The 15,691-nt window shown below is 41.7% G+C and overlaps 1 protein-coding gene across 1 annotated transcript; it reads left to right on the plus strand.

Annotated features, from left to right (window-relative positions):
- The first annotated feature begins 400 nt into the window (after positions 1-400).
- On the plus strand, positions 401-9,703 carry COLEC10 (collectin subfamily member 10). Its single transcript, XM_033063323.1, has 6 exons — positions 401-422; positions 1,975-2,046; positions 3,301-3,372; positions 5,432-5,485; positions 6,428-6,523; positions 8,027-9,703. Exons 1-6 carry the CDS (start codon positions 401-403, stop codon positions 8,416-8,418), a joined length of 708 nt encoding a protein of 235 aa, XP_032919214.1. The 3' UTR covers positions 8,419-9,703.
- The last annotated feature ends 5,988 nt before the right edge of the window (positions 9,704-15,691 follow it).

The raw sequence follows: 15,691 nt of genomic DNA on the forward strand, positions 1-15,691 counted from the left end.
TAGTTTCTATTGCTGACTGCTTTTAGTCTTTTCTCTTCCTACTTTACCTGTGGAAGCTGGTTAAAAACAGAGCCTGAGTGAGCCAGCACACACCATGTCATTTCCTCCTTGTCCATCCTTTTAGCAACTGCTTCCTCCCTTCAATGTGAAGATCAGCCCTTTATCTTCTTCAGCTTGGGCCATTGACCTTCCCTCTGAAGGGCATCCTCACCAACAGGGTGAGTCTGCCCTTCACAAAAGAGTCCCAGCATGAAAGGGTTTTTTCAGCATAAAGGGACAGACTCAGCTCAGTCCATGTAACTGGAATGGAAAGGTGCAAACAGCTAACACTACATTTTATGTGCTGCAATTAATGTGCAGCACTTCTCATCTACTATTACTTCAGAGAAAAGCCCATGACATGCTACCTCTGACTACAGAAGGTAAATCAGGAATTAGTGGGAAGTATTTTTCCGCAAAAAAGGAGTCCAGTGTAATGATCAGACTTAAAGCAACCATGGGAAGGTACATTCTCCTCAGCATACTAAAAAAATCATTGTGCTATTTGCCACAGGATATTTATTATAAGGGCCAAAGATATAAACGGGTTTAAAAGGCTAATTGCTGGAGGGAAGAATCACTAGTGGCTGCTCATAAGGGGAGGGGATGCAGTGCATGGCTCAGGTAAGCACTAAAGCCATTGCTGTGAGAGGGCTGGAAGTGGCTGCCTGGGTCATAGCCACCCTCAGTACACCTCAGATCCCTGAACACTTTCTGCTGGGTGGGACAGGTTATTGGTCTTGTCACATACTGCTGTTCTGTCCTCACCTCTCTGGCTGACAACCACACAGACTTCCCTCCCTTGGCTCTCCATATACTGCACCACAGCCTTCTCCCCTCCTGGGCAGCAGGCACAGACACAACTGGCTGCCACTCCCAGATCCTGGTTGAGCCAAGAGGCTGTGGCACTGCTTCCTACTGCAAGGCTCATTGCCAGCACGGGCAGGGAACAACAGGAGAGCCTCTGGAAGGCTGCCCGTGTTCAGTGCAGGTGAGCTGTGTGTCTCCTCCCCACCTCTGCTGGGGGGAGAAAAAATACCTTCCTAGGATTTGTCTCCAAATTAAGAAGATGAGAAAATCATCTTTAGTTGTGTCTCCAATTTCCTGCATAATGCAAAGAAATATTGTATGCTATTTGTGGAAGGAAATAACATTTCATTCTGACTAATTGCTGCCTTGTGCCTTTAGATTATACACTGCACAAGAGACTGTCTCTTCCAATAGTGAAAGTGCTTATACAGAGCTATACAGGAGCCTGTATAATGGGGTCTTGATCTCATTTAGAGAAATCTCTTCACTACGATAATAAATGCAATGATTTTACCTCTTACAGATACTCTGTGTATGACCTTTCAAAATAAAGCATTGGAGTAATTGCAAAACAAGTTTCTTGTATCAACATACAAATGCCATCTGTCAAAAAATGAAGGCAAGAATTGTGTCATATGAAGTGCCAAGGTCTATGTCAAGATCTATTTCAACATATTTACATTCCTCTCATTCCAAATGCATCTGCATACCCTGAACCAGAGTTACTCGGAATGGAATCACCAGGAACAATTAATAAACACCTGTTGCCTCCCTTGGCAGTTTGTCCCTGTGTGCACAGGTTTCCCAATATTGAATGATTGGCTTATTTATCTGCTTTATAGCTAATAATGTTTAAATTATGGCAGTAGAAATTGCTGTTGTATAATTCTCATGTTGTAACAGCCTCTCTGAAAGGGAAAGCTTTTAGCTTTTCCTAATGATGGTTGGATTCCTTATCTCTTGTCTGGAAATTTATCCCATGGCTACTGTGCCTTCAATGGGAAATAAAAAGAAATCTGTAGGAAAAAAACCACCATGAACTTTTCTGTCTGAGTGTGAATAGTTGTACTTACTGCACTGAGAGAAATGTACCATGATGTTTTATTTTCTGTTTTTTTTTGGAAGGGGATGAAGGTGAAAAGGGAGACAGAGGAGAAGTAGGCAAACAAGGAAAGGTTGGACCAAAAGGATCAAAAGGTATTTATGATGATTTGTTGGCTACTGCTGGTATATGAATATCATTATACAAAACTGTACTCATGCATATGATTGGTGTTTAATGCTTTTCATTCCTGTTTCACCAGTGGATTTCACAATCTTGTCAAACATTAATTGGTGAACATAATACTTAGACAGCTTAGTTCAATTCCTACTGATACTTAAGACATAGATATGGCTGGCATGAATGTGATTCAGAAAATCATGTAGATCATATACATAATCAGAACAATTACTCTTACTGAAATTAGCCTTTAAGCATTATTGCTTAGCAATACATCTGGGTGTTCAATAAAATTTGGTTTCAGTTGTCTGTATTCTGTGGAAAAGCAAACAAAGCCATACACACACACAAAAAAAAAAATCTGGGCAGATCATGTGGAGGCACCAGATGTGACCTAGTCAGCCTTGTTTGCATACTCTAATTTGAAAGCTTAATTTAGCTTTAGTGTTTAATGGCATTGCATATCCAAAGTCTTTCTTCCTTGACTGTGGTCTAAGACTAATCAGAAAAGTTTTTACTTTTATAGAAACTTTAAAATCACTCTGGTTTTATTGTTATAATAAAATCCTTTTTCCATTTTTGAATGCATTCTTATGATTTTGCTTCTTACCTTAAAATGACCATCAGGTAAGATACAAGGAATTCAGGGAATCAACCATTTACAAAACATCTTATTGATGTTAAATTCCTTTTGCAAACTGAGATTCCCTAGATTGGTCTGTCATCATTAAACAGCTATTTCAGAATCTACAGTCTTTATTAATCAATTAAATGGACAGCAGTTATTTTGGTGCTCTGAAGACTGGGAAAACACCTACAGCAAAATTAGTAGCTCTCTACTTGCAGTCCTGCTTTGAGAAGGACTCCCAGCGAAGCCGCAAGGACTTAGGAAAGTGTTTTGCCTGGGGTGGAGAAAAATAAAAGCTGCCAGCCTGGTTTGACTGTGAAATAAATCACTAGTAGTTTTAGTTTCTATTTTCTCTAAGACATGATGTTTGAACAGGCAATTCTATTAAGGTTCTTTGCAATGTCCTACTGTCATACTCTACAGGAGCAGAGATCTGGCTGTACTCTTCCAAATATTCTCAGGGCTGTGCTAACTTCATTTTGCCACACATGCAGACTGGCCACACTCAGGAAAAATAGCAGCAGTTGAGAACTAAACAGTGTCTCAGAAAAGAAATTACAGCAACCACCCATACTCACTTCCTCTTCATTTCTTCTCTTAGGAAACAAGGGACCAGTGGGAGATGTTGGGGACCAGGGAATGCTTGGTAAAATTGGTCCAATTGGTGGAAAGGGTAAGCTCTGGTCTGGGAATTTTCTTGGGGCTTTTTTCCCTCAAGGTAAAGATGAGCTCCAGATAAGGAGCAATATTAGATAATGGTATGACCAGTGCTCTCCAAATAAAGTAATGCATAAAGATTGATGATGAGAGCTAACTAAAATACCCTAGTTTTATTTGACATATGCAATATATCCAACTAATTTGGCAAAATAACTCATAAAATTAGTTAAGACATCAATCCTCTTTGATGGATCTAGTTCAAGGTGTTTCTGCTCATTGCATGTAGGTTGGACTAGATGACCTTTAAAGGTCACTTCCACCCCAAACTATTCTATGATTCTGTGGTAAAAGAGGAAGGGAGAAATCCAGTTCTTGTGAAGTAAATCCTCTGAACACTGTCAGAGACAAATTTATGCCTTTGATTTGAATGCTGAAGACCTAAGTCAATGTCCTGCTGCTGCTGAGGATGCCACACCTTGTCACCTGCACTGCTGTGGGTCACATGAGCAAGCAATGCACAGGACATCCCTGTCCTGGTGAAGAATGAATTCAGGAGTTTTAAGAAGGCACTCACATAAGCAGGGATGGCAACTACTTGCAAATCAAGATAGACTCCAAATCCACCTGGACAATAATTTCATGAAATTGTGCTCTATTTGTCTTGAGAAGAAGCTCAGGCATTCCTTTCTGATATTCCAAAAGAGCTGCTGAAGAAGGAACATTACTTCTGCCACAAGGAGACCTGCCTTGAAAGCTGACCAGGGCCACCACCATTGCAGGGAGAACTCTGTGGTCTCTAAGCAGCACATCAGCTGGGTATGCTGTTGAGTGGGTGGAACAGTCTCTCTGGAGAGCTGCTCAAACCACTGTTTTTAATAATCCTTTCATGGCCTCTAGCCAGCCTCAGTATCAGGCAAGAAGAAAAGATTTTTGACCTGAGGGATTAACTTTCAGAAGTACCTAGAAAACTGATAACTCAAACAGTTATCTCCTAAGATGTCTTCCATTCCTAAAGGATACAAAAAATGAACAATCTCACAAGTTGTTTTTCCTTATCTGGAAGTAAACCAATGTTCTGAGCCTTTAAATCAAGTTCTCTTTTAATCTGAATGCACAATTTATTGTCCCCTTACAGTTTTTTCTAATTTTATTTCTGGAAGCAAAGGTCACAAGTCACTGTTTAAATCTATGATTAAACATTCGAATTCTTAATGAAGCAACCGTGAAATTCCAGCTTGAAAGTGTGCAATGTCAAGCACTGCTAATTAAAATTACAGCCTATTCTTTAAAAAACCACAACCATATAAAGTGGAAAGTACATAAAAACATGGTCATCAATAAGGCAGAGCAAGTATTAGTATGTTTTGACCTCGGAAGGTTTTATTCATAAAAGAGCTGACATGAATTTCAGATAAAGTGCAGCTGTTCCTGACCCAAATTACAACTGAGATTTTTTAAAGAGCTGGTCACCTCCATTTATATAGTAGCAGAGCATTTGGAAAAGTATTTCTATCACTTCTATAATTTACAAAAGAGGGGGAAAGCAGTTGGATGCAAATAAATCACATTTCCATAAACTGAACTGAAATGCTGCTCCTTAATGACCTCCCTCCGTGCAGGTGCCAACTGCTGCCTGCACACACAATCTCTTGCACGCCTGAATTCAGTGGCTTAGAGCACATCTGCTGCCTCATCTCACCATGGAGCTACTGAACCTGGGCAAGGGCTCTGTCCTGCAGTCCCTGAGAGAACCCAGATCTCACCTTTCCAAGATTTCTTGAGTGCTTTCAGTGTCTCAGGATAATTTTGCAATTTATATTTAAAGTAAGTGGTACCAGGAACCAGCAGCACACGAGATGCCAGCGTTATCAGTGAGTTAGCTATTAAAGGGTTCTCATTTCCACGCACCAGAATTAATCGTGGTTTGTTTAACTTGGCACATCTTCCAGTACAGTCTATCAGAGCTTCCCATCAAAAGCACATTGTTCATATATTATTAAATGGGTTTTTGAATACTCTTTCCTGACATATGCACTGTCTGAGATCTGAGAAAATATCTCCTCTTTATTCAGGTGACAAAGGAGCCAAAGGCTTACCAGGGGTTTCAGGAAAAAAAGGAAACGCAGGTATGCTACACATCCTTCTGTGCAGAATGGTCAAGTCTGCTGGATCTTTGATTTCAGGATTGGTTTGTATGAAATTCCATGAAATTTTGAGGCCCAAGGGAAAACGTGAGAATAGATTAAATGTAAGGAAGAGACCGAAAATGTTTTGTTGAACAAAATAAAGGATAGTGTAGGGACATGACAGATTCCTATGAATACACCAGCATACACAAAATATGAAGTCACCCAAATTCATGGGCAACGTTTGGTATTATAAAAACTAACACACAGGCCAGCAGTATGCATTTAAACTGGATAATAGAAGAAAGTTTCCTAATATCAAAGGAATTAAGCCCTTTAACAGTTTCCTAATAGAAGCATGGGGACAAAAAAGTAAGTGATTTTAAATAGAACATAATCTGTTGTCAAATTAATGTGATGCATTTGCTTACAGGAGGAGAATTTGACAAACTAGAAAGTTCTCAGTCCTAATAACCTTGAATGGCTACCCACCTTGAAGTTATACTTGTGTTTATTTTTAAGAGATTTAATATAAAATGACCATTTGGTTCTTCATGGGAAACCATCAGCAACTTATTTTCTTTCTGAGAAAAACAGAAGAACAAACAAAGCCTTTACCAAGCCAAATTCCAGTTAAAAGAAAAGAAAAAAAAAAAATTAACTGAGACTTCAGTGCTTGAAAGCTATTGATTATTTGGGTTGGTATTAACTTGCTTAAGCCAGTTAGCAAGGGACTGTACAGAGTGTACAGAGCCAAAACATTAAGCACTTTAATCAAAAGGAGTATAGCCAGTGGGGTAAAGTGAGACTGGATCTCCATAAGTGGAGCCCAGGTCTTCAGAAGCTTTGAAGTGGGCTACAGGTGACTCTCCATGCACACACACACATACACACACACATGTTTTTAAATAGGTAAATCCTCTGTCCTTTGTATTGCACCAGGCACGGTCTGTGACTGTGGAAGATACCGCAGATTTGTTGGACAGCTGAATCTCAATGTTGCCCGTCTTAACACATCCATCAAGTTTGTGAAGAATGGTAAGGATCTTTATGTATTTGATGGGATTTATTTGACTCCAGTAACAGATGTCATTGGTATTCTTCTACCATTGTTGCTCTATGGAAGTGTCCACAGATGACCCAGAGAGAGGGTCCTCTGTTTCAGGGATTCTGAAAGCCTAAAAGAAGAGACAGTTTTACATCTGTAAGGATAAAAGGACCAGATGACTAAAAGCAAAAAGCAATACAGATGTTATCAACACCACAAGAGACTGCATCATGAAAAGCCCAAGGAATGATTTGCTGACCATCTCTGCACTGTCATTCTACCCAGGTTTGGTGGCCAGTCAGGCAATATAAGGCAGAAGTTTGTGCCAGTGTGCTCCAGACAGGCAGGAAGAGCAATAAGAACCTCTTGATCTTTCTGCTGCCTGGGAAGGCTGCAGACACAGTACTCCTAGTGCTCCCTTCAGTACATGCACAATTTTCCTGTAACAAGGGACCAACACTCAAAGATATGGGTTATGAGAAGCCACATTTGCAGGCAGCACTGCTGGGTGGACTGTGCAAACTTCCCCACTGAAAGGAAGGGAGTTTCCTGGCATAAAAGTGATTTGGAGACAGCCCTATCACTGCTTCCAGGACTAGGGCTCTATCAGTAAATTAAATGAATTTGAGACTGTTATTGGTCACTGTGGGCATCCAGCACAGAACAACATCCTTCTGTATTAAAAACACTAAAAACTGAATGATGTATTATCAAAGAGTGTTCCTCTACAAAATTCTAAGCTGTGCCTGGGGTAACTCCTGAGCTGGGGAGAGTGTTAATTTTCCCAGGCTAAATTCTGCTCAAGACCATTCCAGCACTCCATTAGCAGAGATAATCAACCTCCAGCAACCCAGGCATACTGCTTGGCACTGCTTATTTCACTAGGCTATACACTCACTGGTTGAGAGGTCTGCCTTTTAAAGCTCCTAAGCAACCACAATTTTGTTCCTTGTCAATGCCACAGTGCTACAGCAGCTCTGAATATCAGGCCATATCTAAAATGTCTTGTCTTAGCAGTCACATTCACATTCACTTTCCTCTACATGGAAAGGGCCTGAAAAACTATCTGTACCCCTGTGTTTCTACCCCTGGGCACTCTTTCACAATCTACATTCAAGAACATACAAAGCTATAGAGTGATCCAGAATTAGACATTGCCATTTGACCAGCATGCCTTAAGTTGATTAGTATTAGAAATTCAGGGAATAAAACTGAAGTGTCACAGGAGACATGCCAATCAGAACATAGTTCTAGTACTAGTTCTAGTACTAATGTGTGCTAAGTGCTGACAATCCCATTAGTCACATCGATCTCTGATCATGTCCTCATCATTCATCATAAATACAGTGGTGGGAATACTTTTTCTCCTTCCCTTTTATTAATTCAAATGTAAAAATCATACTGGAATATTGGAATAGAATATAAGTCATATTGGAATAGAATAACCTTCAGCATCTGTTGACATGCCATTAAGCAATTTTTCTTCTTCAAAGTTATAGCAGGTATCAGGGAGACAGATGAGAAATTCTATTACATTGTGAAAGAAGAGAAGAATTACAGAGAGGCCTTCATCCACTGCAGGGACAGAGGAGGATCACTGGCCATGCCTAAAGATGATGCAACCAATGCCCTGATTGCTGACTACATCTCCAGCAGTGGCCTGTTCCGAGCCTTCATTGGGCTGAACGACATGGAAAGGGAAGGACAGTTTGTGTATGCAGACAACAGCCCACTGCAGAACTACAGTAACTGGAAGCAAGGGGAGCCTCATGACCCAGCTGGTCACGAGGACTGTGTGGAAATGCTCAGCACAGGAGAGTGGAACGACTCTGAGTGCCAAGTCACCATCTACTTTGTCTGTGAATTCCTCAAGAAGAGGAAATAAAAGTGCCAGAGAATGCGCCTGGCACCTGCTGTACATACAATAATCCATCCTCATTCATTTATGGTAGGGAGATCAAATCAGGGGTAAGAAACCAGGGACAGGGCTCAATCCAGCCTTCACATCACTGGGCTAAGTAAGAGTCATCAGTGATCGTCACGTCAGCACAGATCTGCAGGGGGCCTCCAGCCAGCTGCGAATTTTTATTTCATTTCTACATGCATTTTAGGGTCGGCATTTCTATGCATAATTTAGGGGTAAATTTAGAGCATGCAGAAGTGAATATAATTTCACTAGTTCCAGAAATAGTAAGATCATTGGTATATGAAGTACTGATGTGATTTGCAAAGTCCACAGATGGAAAGAGCATGACCTTCATTAATCTCTGACTTGCACAGGGAGTCCCAGTAATCTCCCTAATGACTTCAGAGCTCAGAGAAAAGATTTTAATATCTCTTGAAAAATTCCTTCTTTTGTTAGAATCATAATTTGAGATAGAAAGTATCTCTGGAGGTCATTTGGTTAAACCTTGCATGCAAAGTAGGACCAACTTCAAACTTAGGATTTGTTATACTCTCCTTAATTTGGCTGTGCAATTATATTGCCTGATAGGCATTTATCTGGTCTTCTGTAAAGCCTTTGACACGATCCTCAACAATAACATTCTTTTTTAATTGGATAGATGCATTCAATGGGTGGACTGTTAGGTCGATAAAAAATTGGTTAGATGGTCACATCTGGAGCATGTTGGTCAATGGCTCAGAGTCCCAATGGACGTCAGTGACAAGGGATGTCCCTCAGGGATCTGTAGTGGGACCAGCACTATTTAATATCTTCATTAATGACATAGACAAAGGCATGAAGTGCACCCTCAGCACATCTGCAGAGGGCACCAAGCTGGGTGCTGCAGCTGACACACCTGAAGGATGGGATGCCATCCAGAGGGACCAGGTTTGAGAAGTGGCTCAAGGGAACCTTATGAGGTTTAACAAGACCAAGTGCAAGGTGCTGCACTTGAGTTGGGTCAACCTCTGGTATCGGTCCAGGTGAGGGATGAACAGATGGAGAGCAGCCCTGCCCAGAAGGACTTGGGGGTGCTGGTGGATGGGAGACTGGACATGAGCTGGCAAAATGTGCACCCACAGACCAGAAGGCCAAATGTGTCCTGGGCTGCTTCCAAAGCCCTGTCATTCTGCCCCCCTATTTCACTCTGGTGAGGCCCCACCTGCAGTGCTGTGTCAGCTCTGGGGTCCCCAGCACAGAAGGACATGGACCTGGTGAAGCAAGAGGAGGCCACCAAGATGATGAGAAGGATGGAGCACCTCTCCTATGAGAAAAGGCTGAGAGATTTGGTTTTGTTCAGCCTGGAAAAAAAGAAGGCTTTGGGGTGACCTAGTTGCAGCTTTCCAGTACCTGAAGGGAGCCTACAAGGAAAATAGACTTTTTACAAGGACATGTAGTGACAGGACAAGGGGAAATGAGTTTAACTGAAAGAGAGTAGATCTAGATTAGGTATGAGAAAGAAATTCTGTACTGTGAGAGTGGTGAACCCAGAGAAGTTCTGGATGCTCCATCCCTGGAACTGTTCAAGGTCAGGTTGAATGGGGCTCTGGTCTAGTGGAAACAGGCCCCGCTCACAGTATGGGGGTTTGCACTAGATGATCTTTAAGGTTCCTTTCAAATCCCACCATTCTATGATTCTACATAGAAGAGATTTTGCTTATCTCTGTTTTTAATTCTATCATCCATCAGGCTGGCCTGAAATGTGAGGAATTAATAGTGCATAGGCATGCAAGCCTGCACAGCTTGCAGGCAACCTAAAAGCAGATGAAGTTCTAGTGTCTGAAGTCCCCAAAATATGTGATAAACACACCGAAGTCTAGCACAAAGAGAACAGTGTAAAGGAGGCAACACCATTCCTGTAGGCAGCAAACAGGCACGTGTAATACAAGCTATACCATGTGTGTTGCTGGTTTAACAAGTGATTCTAGGAACATATTAACTCCCTAACTCAGAAGCCAGTGACGTTTGATGTTTAATGCTAAAATCACCCATGCCTTTGTAACACAGGAAGAAGCTATAGAACAGGTTTTATCCCCCAGGAACCCAGATTCAGGTGTGGTTGAACAGCTTAGCCTTGCAGTTCAGAGGGACTCACTAAAAATGATGAGCACTGAACATTAAGGCTCTGCTGTCACTGTCCGGCTACTTGGATCTCCATGTCAGAATGCCCACAAAGAATCACATTTTTGTGTCTTTGAGAATAGTGACAGAGCTTTGTTCTTCAGACACAGAAATTGCTTAGTCATGGTTTGCCTTTCTTCACAGTGGGAGATGCCAAAAGAAACCTCGGGGTCATTGCAATGTAAGTCTGTAGGTTTTCTTTCTCACTTAACACTAAAAATTAAGGAAGGGTATGTGGAAGCCAAGGAGAATGCGAGATGCTTGGCACCACACAGCAGCATTCCCTGCAGGTCACTGAGCACCAGGTGCACACAGTCCTCCTCTGGTTATACAAAGAGCTGGACATGCCATCAGTTAGTAATGCACAGCGTCAGCTCCGAGTCTCCCTTCTACTGCTGAATACAGCACTGCAAAGGCAACCAATCAATCATACATCCTCAACCTCACCCTAAACAGGAAAATTCTCCACACCATTTGCCTGGTTGTTTGACTCGAAGTTCACCTCTGAGCATTGACCAACACAGGAGCATCCCAGGTGACTCTGTGACTCAGAACCACTCCTGTAATCTGGTTTCTCTGACACTTGTTCCTCCAGAGGACTTCCTGTTGCTACCAGCAGTAAATGATCTGTGTTGCTACACACCCTCCAGGAAACTATTCCAACCTGTGAATAAAGGGGTGGGACCACATTTATTTTCATTGCTCCCCTTCTATGCCATGAGAGTATTTGGGCAGACAGGTTCACTTTGCATGGCATAACTCAGCCTGAATTGTTCCCTCTCTGGGAATTGATATTCCTCAAAACTAGGCAGAATGACACTTTTTAGGATCTATTGTCACAAATTTATTAAACGAAACACTTTGGTTTTAGAAGCATTAATGGGTAATAAAAAGAATTAATGACTAATTCAAGAAAAAGCTTCTTGAGGTAAAATAATGCCTTTTAGAAGTTCAAGCCCAAGGCTGCTAGCTTCAGGCACAGCAGGTCAGTTCCTACCAATCATGCAGAAGTGGCATAGTAATATGCCTGTGGGTAGCCACAATCACTTTTTCATACTTCATCTGTACTTCTGACCCAAAAAGCTACACTGGGCAGAGCTACGCCAGCTGAAACAAGCAGACTTGGGATGGCAGTTCCTTTGCTAGCTAGAGAAGAGGGACAGCAGAGGGGGACAGCAGAGGAGCACAGCAGATGTGCAATGTTCAAGCCAGCCAGGCATAAGTATGAGCAGGTGCTTGTGCAACCCATTCCTGCAGCACTAGCTCTACTTAATAAATTCTGCCAAGAAACTCAACTCATAGGCCAGGCCAAATAAAAAAGCCTATACCACAGAGGAAACCTGGCAGCTAGGTTCCTGCCCCATGCCTTGTGGTCACAGGCTTGAGCCTTAACTAACTGAAATATTATCACCATGTTTTGCAGAAAAGATATGCTTGCTGTAATTAAGAATTTGGGCTACATCAAAGGTTTCCACTGCTAGCCAATGGAAATTCACTGTGGTGGGTAAAGTATCTTGGTTTATACATTAGGTGGATGGAGCCAGGAACATAGGAAATGGTGTCTGACTATTCACAATTTATGGTCTGTTAATGTGTGACACCTAAACCATTTTACCCAATCCCAGTATAATATTTTCATATATTTTTCTTTCTATTATTCCCAGGCCAAATGTTCTTGTTTCAATTTATACTTGCTGTTTCTTGTCCTCCCACCACTTCACTTACCACTGTGAAGAGCCTGGCTTTGTCTTCTTGAAGACACCCTCACAGGTGCTGGCAGGCTGCTGCTATCAGGTTCACCTGAAGCCACCTCTCCTCCAGGCTGAACAAATAAAGTTCCTTTAGCTCCTACTCACATGGCCCTGACTCCAGCCATTCTGGGGAATCTCAGCTGAACTTGGCTCCAATTTCACACTGCCTTTCCTGAAGGGGCTTAAAAAGACACAGTGCCTAGGTGTGGTCTGACAGGTGCTAAGCAGAAGCATAATCCCTTCCCCCAAGCTCCTGGCTGAGCTCTATCCAGCACAGTCAGGATGCCATTACCTTCTTTGCTGCCAGGGCACACTCCTGATGCACAGGCAGTGTGCTGTCTGCCAGGACTCTCCAGAGCCCTTGCAGTAAAGCCAGTCACCCCCAGCATGTATTGATGCAAGGGCTCAGCATTCCCAGGTGACAGGGACATTGAATTTGACCTTGCTGAATTTCCTAAGGTTCCTCTTGGCCCATTCCTCCAGCCTGCCTAGGTTCTTTTGTATGGTAGCACTGCCCACAGCACATTCACTGAACAGTGAATCTGGTATCCAATTTGGTATCATCTGCAAATCTCAGGAAAGAGGATATTATCACCTCCTTGAAGTACCTGGTAAAGATGTTAAACAAGACTATTCCAGTCTCTAGATTCTTGTGGCACTCTACTATGTAAACAGGAAAATATTGTCTTGGTAGAGAACAACTCATTTAACCATTCTCCTCTGAGCCAAATCAATGAATTTTTAATCATACAGACCATAACATCCATCCCAGCTGGGATATAAGAATATTGCTGGAGACAAAAGCCTTGCTAAGTTGAGGTGAATGACAGCCACTTCTCTCCCCTCATCCACAATCCAGTCATAGAATCATAAATACAATCAGCCAGTCAGATATGATTTACATTTGGTAGATCCATGCTGAGTGTTTCTGACCACCTTCTCCTTCATGTGCTCAGAAATGTGTTCCAAGAGGATCCACTCCTTTAAGTTCCATAAGGACAAAAGCAATGCTGATTAGTTTATAGTTCCCCAGATGCTCTTTGGCCTTCCTGAAGAAATGGTGCAACATTTACCTATTTCCAGCTATTAGGAACCTTCCATGATTTCCATAACCCTTCTGATGTAATAGAGTGGCCCTGCAGAGACATCTAATTTTTTATTATTTTTTTGGCACCTTGGGTATGGTCTATCTGCTCCCATGTTTTTTTTTCTGGTCAAACTCTCTCAAGTAATCCCCAGCTAAACACTCATCTACTGCTGGTAGTTCTCTTTGGACCCTTTCCCTAAGCACAGATGCATGGGATAGTTTGGTGGCAGCGATAGCAAATAAACCTTAGAATGCCTCCATTTTATCAGTGTCTGCTGTCACTACATCACCTCCTCCATTCATCAGTGGTTCCACATATTCCTTCCTCAGCATTTTTGTACTAACAAAGCATTGGAAGCTCTTCTTGTGCTTCACATGTAAGTCTCAACTGCATTTAACCTTTGTATCTCCCAAGGCTACTCCTACAAACTCAGGTAGTACTTCTAAATTATTCCAGTGTAGCCTGTCCCTGCTTCTATCTCCTCTCTACTACCTTTTCATACTGGGGCTCCACCAAGCTCCCTGTTCAGCTACACCAAGCTCCTGACAAAGCTACTTGTAGATGTGCAGTGCAAACAAGAATGCTGCCTAAGATAGCAAGAATACTTCAGCGTGCTTCCTGCTCTTGTAAAACCAGAAATTGATGATCTTCTGTATTCTGAAGGATGTCACTCCATGCAAGTATTATCATCTTGTTCTCCCGAGGCTCATAACATATGTAAGGCACAGACATCTATGGTAAATATAATGTTTTAGAAACTAACTAATAAAAATGATCACAGAATCAATATATCCCTTTACAATAGATTTTCCTCAAGCATTTCAAACAGTCTCACATGGGCAATTGGCTGAGCCATTTCTTTCTTTCGTTCTACTTCTTTCACTGCTTTTAAAAAGTTTTTCTAGAGCAACAGATTGCCACATTCTTGACCACAGCCACAAGAATATATAGGCATCTCTATGTAGTTTTACATACAGTCATAAAAATGCATTGCAATTATAGTTCAGCTGGCTGAAAAGGTTACTGAGATGCAATTTGACACCATGTGTGGTGACAGAAATAGTAAATGTGTCACAGAGAGAGGGATTTATATGGTTATTTGGAAACATTGCTCTAGATTGCATTGAGTTAATAGGTTTGCATGGATACAGAAGCCACAAATTGCTATTTCTTTTTTTCCTCCTTTTTTTATTTATTAAAGTCATAAGTAAACTACTCAACATGGGGAAAAAAAAGAATGAGCAAGATTTTAAAAAAGTACTTAAGCTGTATTTCTTTTATGCTTTTGTGGCAAGGGACAACAGCAAATTGTAAAAGAATTTCTGCCTACCTGCTGTGTGCAGTGTGCCGAGCTAAAGCTCTGGGCCCCACCCACTCCTGGCTTGGAAAGGTTGCTCCACACAGATCTTTCAACATAGGGAGGAAAAGTTTCAATTGATTTTTAGGTGGGTGGGACCAGGAACTCACATCACTCCACTTTGCAGACAGCAGCAGCAGACTGAAGCACAATAGCTGACCACACAGAGCTGTCTGTGCCTGGGGAGTGTGTGTGAACATGTGCATTTTCAGTTCTGAATCCCTAAGCACCTTGGTGCTGTACGTCAGCATCCTCAGTGCCATAGCTGTGCTTAAATCCCACAGCGGTCCTGTGCTTAATCAAGTGCAGACCTGCAGATGCTGGGGGAGTCAAGGAACTGTAGCTTCTCATTGGTATGAGGCAGTACATCACAGATGCATTTGCAGAGCCACGACCTCAAATTATGCAATTTCATTGTATGTCTTCTTTTTTGTCACATTGTTCTTTACTTATGTGTTCTGCAAAACAAAAATAACTTTTAAAAACTAGCTAGATGTCAATCATTACTTTGGTTTTATAGATGTCGACATAGTTAAAATCTAAAGAATCCTAAAAAAGTATAAGTAATCCCTTTTTGAAAGCAGATTTCAGGGATGAGTCCCCTATTCATTTTTTTTCTCTTACTAGATGCTGCAAGTTTTGCTACCTTGTTAACCTCAGCAGTAAATTGCCTAGGAAGGGATGCTAATTTTCCCAACTTCATACAATAGAAGTCCTTATATCAGTTTCCCACAACATTCCCAGAGTTCATGGAACACTACTGTGTGGAGGGTGGAAGGAGTCATGATGATCAGTCAGTCAGTAGAAGATTAAGTAAAACATTGCAGAAAAATGTGAATATAGAGTTGGCAGATGCTTACCCTGTGAGCTGATTGATTATTTTCCACTGCTAATTT

The sequence above is a fragment of the Catharus ustulatus genome, chromosome 1 (genome assembly GCF_009819885.2).
Source record: "Catharus ustulatus isolate bCatUst1 chromosome 1, bCatUst1.pri.v2, whole genome shotgun sequence".
NCBI classification, from domain to species: domain Eukaryota; kingdom Metazoa; phylum Chordata; class Aves; order Passeriformes; family Turdidae; genus Catharus; species Catharus ustulatus.

What these genes read in the sequence shown, in the direction of transcription:
- COLEC10 (XM_033063323.1), top strand. Translation starts at nt 401, where the DNA reads ATGCTACCTCTGACTACAGAAG. An exon ending in TGGACCAAAAGGATCAAAAG is followed by an intron (nt 2,047 to 3,300) that starts GTATTTATGATG and finishes TTCTTCTCTTAG; the next exon opens with GAAACAAGGGACCAGTGGGA. An exon ending in AGGAAAAAAAGGAAACGCAG is followed by an intron (nt 5,486 to 6,427) that starts GTATGCTACACA and finishes GTATTGCACCAG; the next exon opens with GCACGGTCTGTGACTGTGGA.